Below are 21,560 nucleotides of genomic sequence, written 5' to 3'. Positions count from 1 at the left end.
GTATTGTCACAGAATGCGTAATATTTTGACTTGGTCCTCCTTGAGAAAAACAGCATATTTGTAAGTATTTTCCAAGTTAATGAACGGTTTTAAGCATTTTGAGTTCCTTTTCCTCTGAATACCAGAGATAGGATTCCAATAGTAGTACTAAGTACCTGCTTAAAGCCTTTGTGATTGGAGGAGTTTTTGTTAGAAGGCTTCATATTTTATTAAAAAAAAAAAAAGGAAAGAGAAAAAGAAAGTTGGGCTGATCTTAGCAAATAGTTTATACTAATATTAATTCTTGGAGCTCCTTGGGCTTTTCTAGCCTTCTAGGAAACAGAAATAAAAGATAAACCTTGACTGGAAAGACAGCTGCATTGACTCTGCAGAGCAGATGGCTGAAAATGTGTTTAAACCACTTGACTTGACAGGATGCAATCTACAATGTAACATTAGTGCAATTTGAGGTATTATTACATTTATTTGCAACTTCTTTCAGCAATTCACTTCATTTAAATAAATGTCATAGTGTTCAGACTGAGTCATCCCATGTTGCTTTGGGTTGATGACACTATGAACACTGTAATGACATTGTCAATATATGTTAAAAAAAATTACCTTTTTATCAGGAAAGTTTATCTCTAGTTCCATACTAAAATTCATGGAGGTAGCAAAATAAAAAGCATAAATGCTCTGGCAATATGCAAAACGAGCAACAGAATGATCTTTAATTATATCACTGTATTACGACAGTGAGAAATCAAGCTAGGACAAATGGAGCAGCTCCTCCTAGAAGCTAAGGCACATGGAGAACAGGGAGGTGATTCAGGACAGCCAGCATGGCTGCACAAAGGCAAGTCCTGCCTGACCAACCTATTGGCCTTCTATGAAGGAGTGACTTTATCTGTGGACAAGGGAAGGTTTACAGATGTCATCTCCCTGGATTTCTGTAAATTCTTTGACCCGATCCCCCACAACATCCTTGTCTCTAAACTGGAGAGAGATGGACTTGATGGGTGGACTCTTAGATAGATAAGGAATTGGTTGGACAGCCACATCCAGAGGGCTCAGGGTCAATGGCTCAGAGTCCTGATGGACAACTGTGACACATGCTGTCCCTCAGGTGTCTGCACTGGGGCCTTATTTAATATTATAGTAAATTATAATATTTAATATCTTCATTAATGACAGGGATGAAGGGATCAAGTGCACCCTCAGCAAGTTTGCAGATGACACCGAGCTGAGTGGTGCAGTTGACACACCTGAAGCACAGGATGTCATCCAGAGGGACCTGGACAAGCTGGAGCAGTGGGCCCATGGGAATCTCATGTGGTTTGACAAGGCCAAGTGCAAGGTGCTGCACCTGGGTCAGGGCAACCCTGGTATCAACACAGGCTGGGGATGAACAGATCAGAGCAGCCCTGCTGAGAAGGACTCGGGGGTGCTGGTGGAGGAGAGGCTGGACACAAGCCAGCCCTGTGTGCTTGCAGCACAGAAAGTCACTTGTGTCCTGGGCTGCATCAGAAGAAGTGCGGCCAGCATGGCGAGGAAGGGGATTCTGCCCTTCTGCCCCTCTGCTCTGCTCTGTTCTGCCCCTATAACTCTGCAACCTGCAGTGCTGCATCCAGCTCTGGGGCCCCCAGCACAGGAAGGACATCGACCTGTTGGATCAAGTCCAGAGGAGGCCACCAAGATGATTAGATGGTTGGAGGATCTCTCCTGTGAGGAAAGACTGAGAGAATAGGGAAAAGAGGGCTGTGGGGTGGCCTAATTGTGGCCTTCCAGTGCCTGAAGGGAACCTACAAGAAAGATTGGGAGATACCTTTTGCAAATGACCTTAAAGGGTCAGAAACAAGATGACTTTTAAAGTCCCTTCCAACCCAGGCCATTCTATGACTGTGATGGTATGATTTAGTTCCAGCCCCCCTGCCACGGGCAGGACGCCTGCCAGTAGACCAGATTGTTCAGAGCCACATCCAACCTGGCCTAGAATACTCATGGGGAGGGGGCATCCACAGCTTCTCTGGGCAACTCCTTCCAGTGCCTCACCAGCCTCACAGGGAAGATTTTCTTCCCTACATCTAATCTAAATGTACTCTCTGCATCCACAATTTCTCTGTGCACAAGTGCAAGTAAATGCTCTCTTGAGCCATTGAGATAGAACTTAGGTGTCCACACTATTATAGATTTTGTATGAAACATCATAAACAGCTCCAAAATGCATGTTCCCATCTCTGCTTACACAGCTGAAATGACTTTTGCCATCTTTCCCTTGGCATAATGACAAACAATGTGAAAAGTGGCTATTTTTTCTTTTCTTCTGAAGCTCAGCCCTTCCTGAGACTGTTTTTCAGTGGTACTGGTCACAGTTGCTGTCTTATACCTTCTCACAGCCTGGTCATTTGCCTGAAACAAAAAGATAGAAAACAAAAATACAGCTGTGAGAGTGTTAGCATATTATGATAATGGTCTTAAATTTGGTTTAGGGAGTATATAATCTTTTGTGGCTGATGGTTTGTAGGTGTTAAGGGAGAGATCAGAATAAATATTCTTGTGGGTCTCCTGACTTAACATCTGTTATGCAGTTACTTCAGGCTTCAGGAAAGCAGATACAGAGATCCTTTAGTGCATTAACATACATTAATGTATAGCAAGATTTTGGCAGTTTAATAGTATTTAAACAGTTTAATCTTCCTTCGTCTAAAAAGAAAAAATACACAAGGAATATAGACCCATGCTGGCACTTGAGCATTGCTTAAATAATAGTACGAGATGTTAAATGTGACTGAAATTTGTATAAGGCTATAAAACATATGATGGCAGGCAAACAGCTGGAATTTATGTAGATTCTATGTTAAGGTATGAATATGCATTATTTTATGAGACTTCATAACCAAGTGTATGCACAGATGTCAGAATAAAATGTTTAACCTACTTATCACATTGGAAGAGTTCCTAGACACTCAGGGAGCTTAAACTTGCTTTCTGGCTTATAGAACAATTAATATTTCTCACATGCACAAATTTTAAATCAAAATACTGGAATAGCCATAAAGAAAACCTCAAATTAAGTGGAGATTAATTTCGTTGTAAATACACATAATTAACTTAAAGAAAATATCTCAAAGACAGTATTGTGTTTAAGGGTTTTTTAATTCATCATACATTCCAGATTTATGTCATTTGGAAGTATAGAGTCAGTCTCAGACATCTTTGCCTTTCCTCTGGTGTCTGTATCTATTACCTACCTACATTAATACATCCATGTTTGAGCTCAGCTATTGGGTCTTGTAGGTGAAGCTAACATTAGGTGCTTTCATCTGGAAAGCTGTAACTTACAGTGCCGGTCTAACTGCCACAGTGAAGATCTGCAGAGATGCAGTTTTCTTGTTCCTGATGAGGAACTGTCTGTTAACAAACACTAAACAAATTTTTCATTTTCAATTTTGCAAATACTTCCATTTCATCACAGGAAGAAGAACTGGAAAATCATTTTAAAAATAATTTTAAAAAATGATTATTTTGATATCTCTTAAGTGAATACTGTTACTGTGTTTAGCAACAACAATTATTTTTTTTTAATTGCCTTAGATTTAACTTATTTTCAAAATTATAGCTGTTACTTGATCTCGGAATGAAACTTTGAGTTAAAAAGAGATTTCCAGTTAAAAGGGTTTTTTTTTCTTTTGAGTCAGAGGAATTATTTATATTGTTTACATATTGCAAAAGGGCTTGCTTTCTAATGCAAAACATGAGCCCAACCACTGATTTTCCAAACGTAGCTCTATAAATAAAAATAATTGTGTTTCACTGCTTTCGTTCATATGGTCTCAAAGGGGAAAGCCTTGCTTGTCACAGTTCTGCTTAGTGATTCCCCTCAAATGGAAATGAAGAAATGTTAGGTATGTCATCATATAAGCTGTCAGTTAATGTTTTAGTGCTTCATAAGTGTTCCAAAGTCTTTTAATAAATCACAGGGCTGTTGTCTGTTTGGGTGTCCATTCCATGCTGTGGATATTTAAATCTGTTGGTTTCAATATACAGTTATGCTTAAGACTCCTGGGGACTCAAGCTATTTGATGAATATACAAACTGAGATCCAAACATCACTCAAATCTTTGCTTTCCAGTCAAGTTAATTTCAAGTTGATCTCTGTATTCATGAGCTGTTAGAAAAGACAGACAAGCACAGGCCAGTTCTATTGTAGAAGCTTATTTCCTTAAGGAAGGAAGCTAAAAATTGATCATTTGGCATATCCTTAAGACTTCTGTTGTGGATATGCAAATAGTAATTAACATTTGCAATCTATCAATAATAATACTGTAATACATTTAAGGTAATTCGAAGAGTGAAGTCCAAAATATAACTGTGCCTATGAAAGCACACTTAAATTTCATTGGATTTGGCTTTTCACAGCGTGAAGTTTATTCCTTTAGATATTTATTAAAACAGACACTTAAAACTGTCACCAGTACAGTGAATAACTTGCAGTGGACTCAGATGCAAATCAAGGTGTTCAACTTCATGCTAGGTGCCAGCTCTATCTTAAGTTTGAAATGCTTTGCTTTTTATGATGTTGGGGTTTTGGGTTTTTTTTTTTGGTTGTTTTTTTTTTGTTTGTTTTGTTTTATTTTTTAAAATTTTTGTATTGGATAAGTTTCATTATTGCAAAAGTAAGACTATTTGTAATGGTTTGGGCCAAATATAGTGTAATCAGATGCTATGCAGGTTTACCTAAAGAGCTTTGACAACCTCTTAATCTTGATATGTAGCACACCATCTATTCTAGCCATGGTTGTTCAAAAACATATAATGTATGTCATGCTAAATTGCACGTTAGCTGTTTGGTTAGTATGAATGTAATTATGCCATAAACTGAATTGCAATTGAAACTGAAAAAATGAACCTGCAGCAATATTTTAAAAGTTTATAGGTCTTTATGCTAAACCACATTTTAGATTTTCCTGGACAGCCTATAGTCATCTTACTGCCATTAACACTCCCCTTTTGATGAGGCAAGGGAAAACAAGTCTCAGGGGCCAGAGATTTATGTTCTGGTTTGACAATATTTTTAAGCCCGTGTGTGGTTCTAAGTGGGGGTGCACGACATGCTGCAGTATTAAGTAATTTTAGTCTGCTTGCCAGAAGCTTCCTCCTGCTCTGTGGAGTTTTGATACCAGTCTCATACGTGAAATTCTTCAGTCCTTGCACTTTCAAAACTTTCATTGACCAATCTCGGTATTGATTGTTCGTGAGCTGTAACAATCCCTCTTGCTTGTCTGATGTCTTTAATCTTTTTATCCATCTCCATAACTAATCAATATTTATATTGTCGTGGAGGCAGTATATCCACATCGAGTCTTGTGTCTGCAAACTCACAGAGTTTGTTTATAAGACAGATTGGTATAGAAACAATTTAACATTTTTCCAGATGGAAGAGTAAAGCATTTCAACATGTTGTAAATACAAAGATAGAGTTACCTGTTACCTGAAATTGCATTTTCTTTCTACCAACAGGTCCCATAAGCAGCATTTTGGTGAATAAGTATGGTAGCCGGCCTGTGATGATAGCAGGGGGTATCCTGTGTTCATTTGGAATGATTGCATCCTCTTTCTGCAATAGTGTCCTTGAACTCTACATATGTATCGGTGTGGTTGGAGGTAAGAGTCCTGTATAAGGTTATATTATGTTATGTTATATTGAACTATTTCTAATATTGTTCTACAAATAAGCCTCACTGATCAAGAGTTTTTTGTGTACAGATGCAATCCAAGAAGGCAGTAAGATCTGTTAATTTCAGCTACCTGAAATTAACTGGTATGATGTTGAATTTTTTCTAGGATAATACAGAAAAAACTGATGAATTTATTCAATAAATACTGCATATATGAATTCACATTCATTGTTTTAGCTTTCAATCATGTTGCACTGCAAACAGGGTGGCAGAGGCTAGCCAAATTCTAGTAGAATTGTGAAAGCTTGTACCAGCTTCCTGTAGGTCTGTACATACACATACCATCACAGAAAAGTATAACAACTTTCAGTTCAATAGTTTTCTGTTTAAAATCACCCAGGGTCAATCACCAAATAAAATTATTCATAATCATCTATCAAAGGTCTGAAGTAATGAAGTAAAATTATTGTCATGCCAGTAAATTAAAGAATCTCCTTATCAAAAGTTGTGGATTTTTTTAAAATTCCCATCTCTGAATAAGGAAGGAGAGGTGCATATTGGCCGGTAATAAATGAATGAGATAATACTTGAATATTTGGGCTCATCTTCCTTTATGCTGGAACTAAAGGAGTCCTTCTTTCTTCAGTGATTAGTCCTTAAATCTCTTATTTTTGACATCCTAAACCTTGTACCTACTGAAAGAGTAGAGTCAGAGTCCAGGAATGGGCCTATTAGGGAAGAAAGCATCTCTCCTGTACCATCAAGCAGATCCATATCAGAGCTTATAGCTTAGATGTCTTAATACAGAGAGAAGGCCTAGAGGTTCAGCTTAGGGTTGTTTATACACTCAGCTGATGTGGATGGGTGGCCTGCTCCCATGTATGTCCTTTACAATTCCTTTATAATGACCTGGGGAAGGGGAACTGAATGTGCTGGAAAATAATTTGCCGTTTTATGTTCCAGTTTTGCAGACAAGTTGGATCTTAATTAGAGTTGGAAATAAGAAATTAGGAGATTTATGCATTTAAATAAACCCTGCATTCATTGTAGCTGAGATGACATTTAATAGCTTTTGTCAAATGAGCCAAGAGAGAATTGTATTATACCTTAGCAAATATAAAAATGGTGAGTCAAGGCACTGATACCATCATTCTTCTGTATGTGATTCCTCTGTCTCTATTACTGCTGAAACAGAGCAAGGAGTTTTGGCTTTCAATGCAGTGCTACAGGGGGAAAATGACCAAATGCCACCCTGACACAGTCTTGGTTTTAACCCTCGCAGACAGCAATGAGGCTGTATTTCATTCTCTGATGCTAGTTGGTTTCTGTACTGAGAATCACTGGATTGGATATTGGTCATTTTAAAAATAATTTGAAAGAGGTGGGGTATGCTTTTCACTGCATGACCTGCAATAATATTGTCTTTTATGTGTTGTTTAGGTCTGGGTTTAGCATTCAACTTACAGCCTGCCTTGACCATGATTGGCAAGTATTTCTATAAGAAGCGTCCCATCGCTAATGGATTGGCGATGGCTGGAAGTCCAGTGTTTCTGAGCACATTGGCACCTCTCAATCAATTCCTCTTTAATGCTTTTGGCTGGAAAGGAAGCTTTCTTATTCTGGGAGGACTTCTTTTGAACTGCTGTGTGGCTGGGTCACTTATGAGACCTGTTGGACCAAAAAAAGTCCCTCCTATGAAAAAAGATGTTGAAAAAGGCACAGGAGATTCTGCCTTGCACAAAAACAACAAGAAGTCTTGTTGGCAAACTATGAATAAGTATCTAGATCTGTCCCTCTTCAAACACAGAGGGTTTCTGATATATTTGTCAGGAAATGTCATTATGTTTATTGGTTTCTTTGCTCCAATAGTATTCTTGGCTCCTTATGCCAAGCACAAAGGAATTGATGAATATTCTGCTGCGTTTTTGCTCTCGATCTTAGCCTTTGTAGACATGTTTGCTAGGCCTTCCATGGGACTTGTAGCAAACTCCAGGTTTATCCGGCCAAAGATTCAGTATTTTTTTAGTTTTGCTGTCTTGTACAATGGTGTCTGTCATATCTTGTGCCCTCTGGCAAAAAATTACACTGGCTTGGTGATATATGCTGTGTTTTTTGGGTTTGCATTTGGAATGGTTAGCAGTGTTCTTTTTGAGACATTGATGGACCTTGTTGGAGCTGCCAGATTTTCCAGTGCCGTGGGACTCGTCACCATTGTGGAATGTTGTCCTGTGCTCATAGGCCCTCCTCTAGGAGGTAAGAATCTATTTCTTCCTATTTTTTCAGACATTACAGCATAAACTTGCAATGTAACATTGAATTAATATAAACATTGTTCTTTATGTTATTTAATGGTTTCACTGTGACTAGAGATGTACTGTAACAGCCTGATAGTAAAACGTAACTGCATCAGTTACTTTTCTCCAACCTAGGGGCAGCTTGAAGAGTGCTCACTTACGCTTGCTTAAACAACTTTAATTTGTCTAAACAGAGAGAATCGCCATTTCCAGAGAGAAAAAAATAGCAGGAAGGTGTCAGAAGGAACACAGGCATGCTCAGTTGTTCAGGCAGGGTGCGCACACAGTGGGATTCCATCTTGGTGCTGTGGAGCATTGCGCCCTGGCATGATTTCCCACCCTATCTCTGCTCACAGCCAGTCCTTTAGCCTGTTTCTGTAGCCAAAAGATACAGGCAAGGCAATTCAGAGTGTGAACTGGCTGAAAGATCAGTGTTGCCAGCCTCTCTCTTTCAAGTGTAAAGGGAGCTTAAAGGGAGCTTAAAGGGAGCCTAGCTGTACAGCTTAGACTATATTCGTAACACTTGGGCTTCTAGCAACAAAAATGATGAAGTACAGAAAGTGTTTTCTGTTTGCTAGCTTTTTACTCAGTATTCAGCTGATAGTAAGCTTTGTATTATTGAGATTTCTGCTGATATAAGATATTAAAATAGATGCTCAAATTTTATTGAGAAGCATTGGTGTGTATCTTGGTGTGTGTGTGTTGCAGTATAAGCCCAACAATACAAGAATATAAAGATAGTGAGATTGGCAGCCTTATGAACATATACCATACTCACATTAGCACTGCCTCAGAAGTCAGCAAAATTATGTGTGCCTAAAAGCATTTATACATACAGAAGTACTTCAAATTACTCTCAGTATTTCTACAAAAAATAACATTTTTGTGTGCAATTCTAAATATGCCAAAACAATTCCACTCACTTCAGTACAATAATATTTTTGCAAATAAATTTTTAATACTTCTAAAGGCATTCCATAATTTTCTCGTCATTTAACAGACAAATCCACTCTGGTAGAGCAAAATATATTCTCACACAGACTCTTTCTATGCCACCTAGTGGGGGGTCTGAGCCTGTAACCACTGGAGTCCAACCTTTTCAGTCAGGTTCAGCATCAACTCAAATCTAATATTTATGGAGCAGTAGCTTCCACAGTTATTTATTTTTCAGTATATTAGGTTTTCTGGAGTTTTGGAAAACATTTGTTTGTGCTATAACACTATGAATAATTGATTTAACTTGTTAAACAGAGGCAACAAAGGGGATGAAAACATGGAAAAGCTAAGCTCCAGTTTTGACTACTTCATATCCTTTAAACTAGTATGCTGAAGCAATGCTAATTCAGAATTTTGTTTTTTAAACATTTTTTATGAGACTGCTTATTGATAAAAATCAGCAGACTGCACTATTTACACTAATAGGTGACTTGTACACTGGCAGTGCTATTCAAGCTTTTCCTAATATGAGGTTTGTGAAAAAAAAGAAAAGTCTGGAATAATTTGCTGGCTTGTAAATATGTATCAGGTGAATAGGCTGGCATTATGGTTTCAGCTCAGTAAAAGCATCTAAATAGGTACTAAATTGAAGTGTGCAAGTTACCCTGTGAGTTTCAATTATACTGTAGGAAAGTTCAGAGCTAAATACTTGGATATGTGTAAATGTTAATTTGGGAGTTGGGAAAATTTAAAAGGAATGGCTCATGAATTGGAAGAACTGTTATCTTTATTCTCCCTGTCCTGAAGAAATTAATCTCAGAGGTCTGAATGTAAGTTTTAGGTAGAAGGCTCAGAGTTTAAAATTCAGCAGTTGAGCGTGATGGCTGAAGGGAAAAACCTTTCTATCTCTTTCACCAGTCACAGGAAAGCACATGTAAAAAGCAGGCAGCTGATGCAAGGAGACAGCAGCTGAAAAAGGCACATACCTCTTCATCCTACTGTCTTTATGCAGCCTCAGTGAGTAGCAGACTGTCACTCCAAACAATAGGAAACACAATTAGGAGGTGAATAAAATAATACGGCAATGAAAGAATGAAAATGAAAGAGCTGAAAAACTGTCTGTCATTATTCATTAAGCTTTACTTGCTTTGTTCTTCAATATTTTTTTATTGTCAGTGTCTTCAATGACAACTGCTATCCTGACTAATACAGGGTTTTTTTAGGAGTTCCACTGTTAGACAACTTTAACATGTTGAAAATGTGTTTCTGCTCCAACTTCAAAACCAAGAAATATATAGATATTTCTCCAAAGGAAATATGTGGATTATATTTGGTATCCTAATCTAAATACTCTTTTTCTCTCCTCTTGTCTTTCAGGTTGGCTAGTAGATGTTACTGGTGAATATCAGTACATGTATTTTGTCTGCGGAGTAATTGTGACTGTGGCCAGTATCTGGTTGTTCATTGGCAATGCCATCAACTACAGGCTTTTGGCAAAAGAAAAGAAGTTAGAAGATGAGAAGCAGAAAGCACAGAAGAATGCTGACCCAAAGGAAGCAGAACCATTAACAAACAATGAGAATGAAGATGCTTCCAGCAGAGCTGATAAAGCTCTTGAAGATCCATCAGAAAGAGAAACCAATATTTAATCTGAAATATAGCTCAGAAGGCAACGTTTATGACTTCCATTAGGAATCTGTCTTCAAGACACAGGCCAGGTTTTGTGGTAATAATGATCAGTCACAATATTGGATGGGAACAGATTTTTGCCCTATGGCAAGACTCTAAGCTAAATTACTATCTATAGTTTATTTATTTCAGCGATACAAAATTACAATTACAGAGGTAGTGACTCAATGCAAATTAGTCCATTAATTTTTATCTCTGGACAATCAAGAGACAGGTAAACCAGGCTATAAAGCCTTCCAATGACAAACAGTTTTGTTTCAAAAGTATATCTAATGCAAAAGTATTTCCTACTCTTATTTGGGAAGATGCTTGCATTCCTCTTTAGGATGTGGTTAAAGGCTATTGAAATAATCTGCCCAAACTCTACTTACCACTGATATTAAAGAGAACATAAAGTCAAAGAGACATAATACCTGACTGAAACACACTGAAACATTCAGTACTCTTTTGTATGCCCACTGGATAAAAAATATGGCTGCATAAGCCACAACCATTTATGGATATAAAAGTTAAGGTTAGGAGATAAATAATTGGTGAGCATATCTCTAAAATACATCAAAAAGCTGATTTATAATATATTCTAGAAGTAGTTTCCTCCAGTGATAGCTGATTACATTGTACTTCAATATATACATTTGAATACAAAGTACGTTCAGACCTTGCTAATTCAAGCTAAAATCTGCCTGTACATAGAAGATTTAAACCCAAGATTTACATTTCTAACAAGAGTGGCAATTAGTTTGTTTGATTATGTATTCCTGTGTAGCTGAAGGATCTGGATCGGACTGTGAAGCCATTTTCCTAAAGGGACTAGATTCAGAATGTGCTGATGTCAAAAGGATACTAACCCTTGGCTTTTGTGGCCTTAATCAGCTTCATGACAATGACTTCAAAGTAGATGCTTGGCTTTATTGACAAGTCGTTAGTTGTTTGATGGTTTCCTGAGAGGAGATTTAAGATCTAACTTCAGATCTTTGCAGATAGGTAGCTTCATACCACTGCTCACTTCCCTTTCCCAGGAATTTAGTAAAAAGCTACTTCTTTTTTTGTAATGCTGCTTTGAGCAAAAATGCTGTAAAGCACCTTGACAATGGCAGTCTGGAAGCTTTGTATTGACATATCTGCTTCATGCAGGATGTTTAGTCTTGTGTCTACAATTTCATGCAGACACTCATATAAATTAAAATGTACACATTTGTTCCGCTTCCTTTAGACAAAAGAAAGCATAAATCTACAAATCTGACTTACAGAAATCATTTAGTATTGCATTTGAAAGTTAAAAGTGCAAGCTTCTGAAGGAAATATGTGAAATTATTTCTGTTCTATTTCTAGGTAAGGAAAAGTGCTATTCATTTTGGAGGGATGCTTATTAATGCCTTTAGAAATTGTGAAAATTAAGGGTCTGATTCATAAAACATTTAGGCACTGTTTATGCAGGATACACCTACACTCAATTCCAGGAAAAGTATATCATTCATTTTAGTCTTCTAAATCTCAAAAAAGTTGGAAATACATTGGACAGAGAGCTGTGATAAATGCACTCTGAAGTACCAATAACAAAATTTAAAAATTAATGGTAAAATCTAGTAGATATGAGAGGGCTTTTAAGAAAGTTGTTTCTTAATATTATCATGTTCAATATTATTTTAATTTTTCTTTTAAAATTGTTGGTAGTACTTGCTTTTGTTTTGCTGGTTTATCATCTTATAAAGTTCCACATTAGTGCTGAATTCTTTAATGTTCTCATCACTGTTTTGGGGAAAAACATCATGAATCTACTCTCAGCATGGTACAGAATTTAATACCTGCTTTTTACCTAATTACATTCAGGAAAACCAAGCTTCTCCAACAAATCCTGTAGTTTTTTAGGAGCACCAGAAACAAAATATATGCATTTCAGGGTTTTGGGAGAAAATACTGGTTACATGTTCAGATTTGAGTAGTGTACTGTGTAAAGGGGAATGATTCAGTCCCAGTAAAATTACAGCTCCTCTCCCAACCCCCAGCTTCAGAGAGGAAATAAATACATTGCACCTCCCTCTGAACCTTAGCCTTGCTAGCACCCCATGACATGAAAGCATTGCTCTCTTTTTGGCTGTACAAATATACTGAGTGAATTCCAGGATCTGTGAAGGCCCTGCACACCCATAGCCAGAAAGTGATGGGTTTCACAGACACTAAGCTTTCATGCAGTGGGGAATATCAGTTATAAATACCGGATTGTGAAAGATGAACTGAAATTTTAGCTGAAGAGTAGTCATCAGGAACATCACTCTGCTCTTGACAGCCACTGATAGAAAGGCAGAGATTATTTGAAAAGAGATTAGTACAGGAGCTGAACCAAAATGTCTGAGGCAACACTGTAGGTGCTTATTATTTCTTTGCAAAAAAGCAGCATGATTAAGAATACAGGGTAGAAGAAAACAAGGGTCAACTTTTGACTGAAGGCTGTTAAAAGTTGCTCTTGAGTAAATAAAGGATTCAGAAAAATGATGATAAAAAAAAGTCTCTCAGGAAATATGCAGGCAACTTGCCTGTTCTATGCAGGATCTCAGAATACAAAACAACGTGGCATAGGAAATAAGGGAAAAACAAGGTTCCTCGAGCCATAGACACACCTGACCACCAGTAGCAAAAATTATGTTACTATCTCAGAAGAGATAAAAATTTCTATAAACACTCTACAGAGATGCTACTCTTTCTTCTCTGATAAATTATGTTAAAAGATAATAGGAGTGCAAGAGCTGTTTTACCACCACTCACCAACGTGCATTTTCTAATCCCATAAGGCAAAATTATGTGGCAGGCAAATGGAGCAATATAAAGTAGGAAGAGTCAAGTGAAACATTTACTTACACCTCTTTCATTACTCTTCCTCTTAATAATAGCAACAAAATAAAACCCATCAGCATACTCTTGATACTACTGAATATTAAATAAGTTAAAATCCAGAGATGAGGGAAGAAAATTGGAACCATATCTATGCAAAAACTGCCTCAAATTAAAAACCTGTGTCTTCCAAATAACAGGTCCTAAAGGGGCAATTGCCTAGTATAGGTAGCTCTTATTTCTAAAAGTAATGATGGAAACAAATTGCCTTGAATCATCTTTATTCTGAGCATCAAAGTAGCAAAATGAGTATACCTTGCCTTCAAACTCCTGAATATCATTCTTACTTGCACTGACCTGTAATTTGTACTGTAAATCATTTCAAGATTACATTTCTGCTTTCAAGATTAGACCTGGGTATATATATACATCATCTCTCTAAATTCTTCTGGTTTCTCTTAATTACCTCACCCTCAGTCTGAAACACTGAAGGGTAAGGACTAAGACATTCCTCTGATAAGTGATGAAGAAATGTTCTCAAACTTCATAGCACATGAGTCTCTTATGCACGATAAGAATCTGTAGTCTCTGTCAGTGCAAGCAAATCCTTAATTGGTCTTATTCTCATTTATACTCATGTATGCTTCATTCTTTCAATTTCTCTGCCATAGTATCACTAAGCCTAATTATCCTCTTTCTCTTCTAGAAAAAATAATGCCAAAATTTGAAAATTAGTAGCAAGGTGGGATAGCATCAATAATATTTTTGCCTATTTAATATCAGGGTTAAATTTAAAGTTGTTTTAAAGTACACATCGTCTCTCTTTTGGGTTTTTTATGTCATACACTTTATTAGCTGGGAAGTTATCCTGTATTGCCCTTTCCAACTCCAGAGAAAGATTCATCACTAATAATTCTCAGTACTATTTCAAGAACGTATCGAAATTTCACACCCTCCCATCTCTCCCCATTTAACTGTGATTGCAGTTTATTCTGTATTTCCATGAAGTTCAGAAAAGCATATTTTTATATGGAAGGCTACAATGATTTCAGGAACATGATTTGTGAGCTGTTTTGACAGAGCTAGGGGAAATCTGACTTCATCTTTAAATAGATTTTTTTAAGTCATGCTGTCCTTATGAGAGGAAGTTCAGCTTTACTTACTGCTGAAGTGCAGCAATTTTACTGATTTTTGATTCAAAATTCACATGCATTTTAATGGTAGTGTTGCATATCAGTATCCATTGTGCTTAAAAAAACATTTGGCAATGTGTACATGATTGTTCCTCCCAGAGAATTCTCTTAAGAGTTCCCCATCTCCACCATGCCATACTTCATTTTGATGTAACACAAAAAATTTGGACTGGGTATGTAGGGACTTATTTTTAATTCTTTCTTGTTGTTGTTTTTCCTGAAATGCCACATTAGCCATGTTGCCAAAAGCAACATTTTTCACTTGCTTCTTTCATGTCTGGTTGTGAATATTAGTGGAGAGGTATTACTGGGATACATAAGTTACAGATACCACATGCAGTCAGATTTTGGGCTGCTATCAGGATTTCACTAAACAAAGCCAATCACCACTTTTATAGATGAACATGCTATAAATGACACTGACAATTTTGCCTATAACAAAATGGAATCAGGCAATTTTTGTTAGTTTCTCTATAGATGACTATTTTTCTACTCACAGAGAGGAATATAAAGGGAATTTTAAAATAATTATTTTCAGAGATGGCATGCCAGTTTTAATAAGGCTGTTTGGATTTTTTGGGGGTGGGTGAACTTCTGATATTTGTGCAAATATATATATAATTAAAGTGCTTGCATGTACTATCATATTTTTGGTCAGAATTTGCATAAGCATTGCTGTGTGATTTCAACATAATTTGCATGCTGTAGTTTTTCAGTTCAAATTTTCCTCATCATCTACCTCTCAGTTGAAGTTTGGAGACTTGCACAACCCTGGAAGAATAGAGTTAACAAAATGCATAATGGTAAAACCTGTACAGAGTATTAGAAAGTCTCCCAAATATTTAAAGCTGCTTACGCTTCTGCTTTTAAGACAGTGCATATGTCTAACCACATCTTTGTACCAGTTGGCATATCTTTATTAAGTCTGAACACTTAACCCATACTTGTAAAGTTTTTGTATCACTGATCTTCTATAAAATCTCAGCGTGTCATTTAGATATCCAAAGTCTGCTCTCTTTCTGTGAGATGCTGGCCCTCCTTTCTTTTTTGTTTTCTTACAATTTCTGAGTTAGGGAAATTAACAAAGTTCATATGTCGAAACAGCTTTTAAAAGTATTACAGAACATTCTACATCCCTGAAAAAAAATTGTGTTTCTGATTTAGAAATAATACCAAATTTTAGCTTGCTTTTCCTTCATGGGGCAGTTGAAGTAGGTATTCACAAAATATTAGGTTGGGGCCAAGGAATAATGACTGTACTTCACATGCTCTTTACAAAAACAGAGATGATTGTTTCTTCAAAGATATTCTTCAAATCATTCTTGCCTTCTAGGACCTAGTACAAAGACCACTAAAGCCAACATAAAAATACCAATCAAAGAGCTTTATCAGACACTGGAGGTGATCTGGCTTCAGTGGAGGTTTCAGCCTTATTTTCTCCATTCCAAATCTCAGGACTGTCAGATATAACACAGCAAATGCAGGATTTGTTACAACTGGCAAATTTGCTATGCCTGCATAATATTCCTAATGAATCAGTCCCTAAATTAACGCACAGTATGTATTATTTTAACAGTATATGTAAATAAATTTTTAAAAAAATCCCACCATACACTCTGAATGTAAATTATAAAATACAGAGGATATATTTAAATAAATATCCAAACACATCTGTTAACCCCAAAGGAAATTATCTATTTCCTTTCAAGCCTTCTTTGAGCAGTTTATAACCTTCATTTTTCTTATTTCCAGAGAAAATGGTTTATGTCTTCTGTGAATGTATATATGGACATATATAAGGGAATATATATGCAGATGTGGTATGTGTGTATATACGTATTCCCCTATATATAAAACTCTAATTTATATATATTATATATATTCATGTATATATAAAATATATATAAGGTTTTAGAGTAAGTTGCTTATTGTGCCTGATAAATGAAACATAATTGTAAGCAAATAAAAAACTTCCACAAATGACAGAAAAAATTGAAGCTTTTCTGTAAGGGCATATGTTATTTTTCAGTTTCTGCTAGATTTATTTATAGTAGAAATTCATTCAAAAAGCTGCAGTATTACATAACACTGGTTTCCAGCTATGACTCAGTTCAAAGCAGCCTAAGATCACTGAGAATGTTCATTGATGTAGACGGCAAAATCTACATTGTTGGTGAGCTTGGTGGTGGGGTGTTGTTGCTGTGGAAATATTAACTAAATGATCTCTGAATAGGCTGCAACCAACAGACTGAGTTTTCATCTACTGTGGTATGTATGACAAGCTCATACAAAGTATTGGTGGACATGATATTTATGTAACAAGTATGGAAAATGAAGATACTCAGGCGTCTGCAAACAATAATCCTGTTAGATTAATATGTGAAACTGTCCAGAACACTAGTCACTAAAACCACTGACAATTTATCATACTTTTTACAGGTTTTGGTGGTTTTAATTTGTCTGCAAGTAGGCAAGCCCATGAAAAGTCTACATTTGGCTCTCACTCTTTAAAAAAGTTATACCATGAAATTACTGGGAGATTTTTTCCACAGTGGTACATAAATCACTTACATAAATTCCCTTCCTTGAAAAGTGATATAGCTGCATTTTCCACTTACAGCCTACTTGGAAAGTTCACTGTATCTGCAGTTTATCAACAGAACCTGGTATTGCTATGCAATAATTAATAATTAAATATGCAGTAACCATTGTTTTTGACTAATAAAGTTGTTTCTTCCTTTCTGTACTTTGCAATACTGTATGGTTTTTACTTGAATATATTGGCTAGATTTTTTTTTTTTTTGACAACCATTTATTAGATAGAGGTGCTATTTATGTTCCAAAGATATAAGAGTGAATGATAACATCCTCTTTCTAGATGCCAAATCCCTTTTTTGACCTGACAAAATTCATTGTTCCTAATGTATATTAACCTTGTAAAATGCTTATGCATTGCATTAAATTGTATTTAAATGCATTTTTGTTCATTAACTTCTATTCCAGGCTTGTACTACTGTGTAATATGTCAAGTTTGTCCATATATATTTATGGGAAATTACAGTGAAAATTGTGTAAAATAAGCAATTGGGAGAAAAAAAAAGAAAAATGAAAATAAAATTTCCATGTAAAGTTTCTGAAAGGATGTAAATTCTGTTTTCTTAGGCTCCTTAATAGTAAATTATTTACACCTTCAGAGTGTGCAAATATTCATAGATACATAGATTGATTCACTATTCAGTTGTAGCAAAGATCTCAAAATCACTTCTTGTTGCATACAGAAACACAAAGATTTCCTGTGGAGAAAAGATACTACTAGTAGCAGAACATTGTACCAACCCCTTGCTATTCCTAATTTCAGCATAATTAGGATTTATTCTCATACATAACTCAAATATCATCTGGACACCAGAGATTTTTTTTCCCCATTACTCGAACGGGGATATTTCTATATTCCATGTATATGCAATATTACTGCTTGATCACCAATACTCATTTTGCTACAGAAGAGGCTTGAAATAGTGCATGTAGATAAGCCTTACTTTGTATCATCCTTATAAATCTTATCTGTTCCTGTGTTTCTGTCAATTGACTTCAGTCTATGATTGCTTGCCCCAGTTAAATTGTTTTTTACAGAATGTGATTTGATATTTAAAATTAAGATATTATGGGGGTGTTAAAGACAGTATTAGGATACTGTCTACACACCTTTCATACAGATGCATAGTAAGCTACTAGGAAACAAAGATGTAAAAGATGAACTATTGAGTGAGAAAGAATTTTTTCAAAGCAAATGATTGTTATAATTCTAATAACTGTAAAATCTATTTTCAAAGAATTATGCCTACAATCTTTGTGATACAGAAGTTTTGATTCAGCTACCAAAATATGTTTAGATTTTGTTTAGATTATGAACCCTCATAATAGTTGCATATCTGACTATTTTAATATTAATAAAAATCCATTTTCAGGCATTGACCAAGCAAAAGAATAAAAATAAAGCTAAAAATATCTAGTGGTGAAGTTGTCCCTTTGGAACAACAAACAAGATATGATATTTAACCCTGCTCAAATACATAGCTGGTATCACTTTTGTGCCTAAGGATATGTTGTGTCACTGAATCTGATTGCGTGACTAAAATATATTGCTAAGAAATGGATACTGAATTGAGAAAAATCATTCCTGTTACTGAGGTTTTGTGTTTTGATAGTGTAGTGGCAAGATAAATGGAGACCTCAGTCTGTAGTTACAGCTGTAGTAACAGCTGTTACTGTTTCCAACAAATGTTATTTTATTCTAATAATGAACCCTTTTAACTGCTGGTTATTCCAGGTCGAGTAAATAGATTGCATTTGCCATTGCAACTCAACATTAATAGCTTCCACTGTTTTATTCCTCTGATCAGGGACTTTAAAAAACATTGTGATTCATTGAAGATCCTAATCTATAAAATGCACTCAACCTTGAACTTGTGTGGGATCTGCTGTGCCAGCCGGTTCCCTAAAAGTCTATGGGACCTGATGGGATTACTCTGAGAATACTCAAAGTGCTGGCTGATGTCAATCCAAGACCTCTATCAATTATTTTTCAAAAGTCTTGGGAATCTGAAGAGGACCCAGCTGACTGGAAGCTGACAAACATCTGTGTTTGCCATAGCGCATTATGTCTTGCTCTATCTTCTTATATTACAGATAAGACAGTGCCCTAGAGATCAGAGATACCAACATTATTTTTTAAATATGAAGTCTGAATCATAGGTCAAAGAAAATTAAATTATATATATAGTGAATAGTAAATTAAATATATAGTAATAGTAAATTATATATATATAAAATTGATGATTTTGATTCACTGGTTGAATAAGTAGTTCCATTTCATAAGGCGACCTCTAATTACCAGTGCCCAGTGACACCAAACTGAAAGTCAGTCTTGTTTAAAAAATATCCACTTCTTGAACAACTGGTTTTCTCATGGAAACTTCCTACAGAATCCTATTGTATAACATAATGATGTTCTTACCTCAAAACTTGTATGTGACAATATGATTCTGTTCTTTTTTTGACTAGCATGAGACTTCAATCTTGATGGTTTGTCTGTACAAAGGAACTCTTGACCTAATCCAAAGTTCCACTGTTTTTTCTCACAAGGTGTAAAAAAACAGATGATACACCCGGAGAAAATCCAAAAACACTGAGTCAGATTGATATTTTAAGGACATTTTACCCACTTTTTATCCATTAGCACAAATGGATCTTAAAACATCTTGAACTGTACTGTCTTGAATTCAGTTTAAAATTTTATAATTGTAGATTTCATGTATTGTGTGAAAATTGCCTCAAACCAATATTTCACATTAATATATGAGAATATAAAGAAATTTGTCAAAACCAATATTAATCTTAGATTATTTTCTTTTTTAGGATTTTGTCAAAATTTAGAGTAAATGGGCCTGGAAGGTAATTATGTTACTTCCCTTCTTTTATGTGTTCTTCTCCTAACTTTTTCACTGGTACTGGTCATGCAAGTGTGAGAGATTAAAAATGGCTACTGGCTTAAACATTGTTAAGATCACCGAAGGACTTTTGTCCATTGTAGCGACTACTGACCACTGAAGCCCATCCCTTCCCAAATATGCCTCCTGACAGGAATTTGGACTCTGACGGAAACTTGAGATAACATAAAGGTGGTACTTTTGTCCAAATATCTCAGGTCTAAGGAGAAGTAAACAAGGCTGAGGGAGAAGAGTGTATCCACAAGGAAAGCCAAACTCAGCAGCTGTGATACAAATCATCTCTGGCTGAGTTCAGGGTGGGAGAGGCCACAGCCCACAGGCTCATCTGCTGAGGCCAGGTTTGCGCACACTCCCCCTGCAGCTGAGGGAGAGGAGGAGAGTGTTTGGGGGTGTGACAGAAGGAATGAACACCCATACACAAACTGTCTCAGTTGTAAAACCTCCCAACAACAACAGTAAGTAAAAAAACTTCGTAACTTCTTTTCCAACTGTTTGGACCTTACATGACAGAAAGCACCTCTGAGAAATTTCTTCGAAATGGTGAAGTTTCCATAAAGAAAAAATGAATCAAAATGCATGCCTGGAGGAGATACTGCTCAGCATTTGCAGATATCATCCTGGAGTCCTGCACATATTTCCATTTAAGATTGAATTAGATTTTATTGCTGGAAATTGTCAATTTAAATTTGAGTGCTTTTAAGAGTAGTAGCTAACATTTATGTTATTTCATTAAAAACACCTATTAATTTTCTTTCTTTGCTATGTCTCTTTTTTTTTCCAGAGTTCAATTACAATATTTTCCCCTGGAAATTGTGTAACCATAGTTAATCAAGCAATATATGTTTTTATATATATAATAACTGTGACAGCATAATAGTTTTCATGCCTTCTATATCAATTATATAGAGTTCAAGTCAATTCTTACTGCTGTTCCTACTTCCCCTTCATACCATTTTTCATAAGCTGGAAATATGTGCAATCTATTCAAACACTTTTAATGTCTGTGAAGTTGGAATGGAAAATTTGCTAATGCTGCTTTACTTGTTTCTTAATTTAAGACAAGCAGAAGTTCATCGGCACAATCTGTTTTTGTTTTATTATCCTCATCAAAGTTTGTGAAGACCTACAAACTACATGAGCATTTAATTAAACTTTTATATGTCATTAAATTCTCAGCAAAAAATTCATGTGAAATATTTAGGAAAATGTGTTATGCGAACATACTAAAACTCTCAAAACTTTCTTTTAAAATAAGTTTTAACTGAGTACTAAAAGAAAACAATTTATCTTATGTAATCTAGTTTGGATATCCCTAACTTGTTAGTACTTATATTTTCCACAAAATAAATATTTTCGGAAATGGTCCTGTAGAACCCTAAAGCTGTAGCTAGCTACCTAAAGAAATGACAACATTTTCTGATGTATCATACATGTATCAGTTTTCACTGACAA

General features: G+C 35.9%; 1 protein-coding gene across 2 annotated transcripts in view; it reads left to right on the top strand.

Moving 5' to 3' along the window:
• The window catches only part of SLC16A7 (solute carrier family 16 member 7), an 86,314-nt gene extending 65,455 nt beyond the window's left edge, over positions 1 to 20,859 (top strand). Inside the window, exons 3-5 of one of the 2 annotated variants that reach the window (XM_032107086.1) lie at positions 5,500 to 5,643; positions 7,098 to 7,910; positions 10,265 to 20,859. In XM_032107086.1, the coding sequence (XP_031962977.1) occupies positions 5,500 to 5,643; positions 7,098 to 7,910; positions 10,265 to 10,536 (1,229 nt within the window). In that variant the 3' untranslated portion in view covers positions 10,537 to 20,859. The remainder of the gene's footprint in view (positions 1 to 5,499; positions 5,644 to 7,097; positions 7,911 to 10,264) is intronic. The other variant, XM_032107087.1, reaches the window with a different exon arrangement.
• Positions 20,860 to 21,560: the final 701 nt, after the last annotated feature.

This window comes from Corvus moneduloides, chromosome 4, assembly GCF_009650955.1.
Source record: "Corvus moneduloides isolate bCorMon1 chromosome 4, bCorMon1.pri, whole genome shotgun sequence".
In the NCBI taxonomy this organism is placed as follows: domain Eukaryota; kingdom Metazoa; phylum Chordata; class Aves; order Passeriformes; family Corvidae; genus Corvus; species Corvus moneduloides.
Note: the sequence above shows the minus strand (reverse complement) of the source record. Positions and strands in the feature narration are given on the sequence as shown.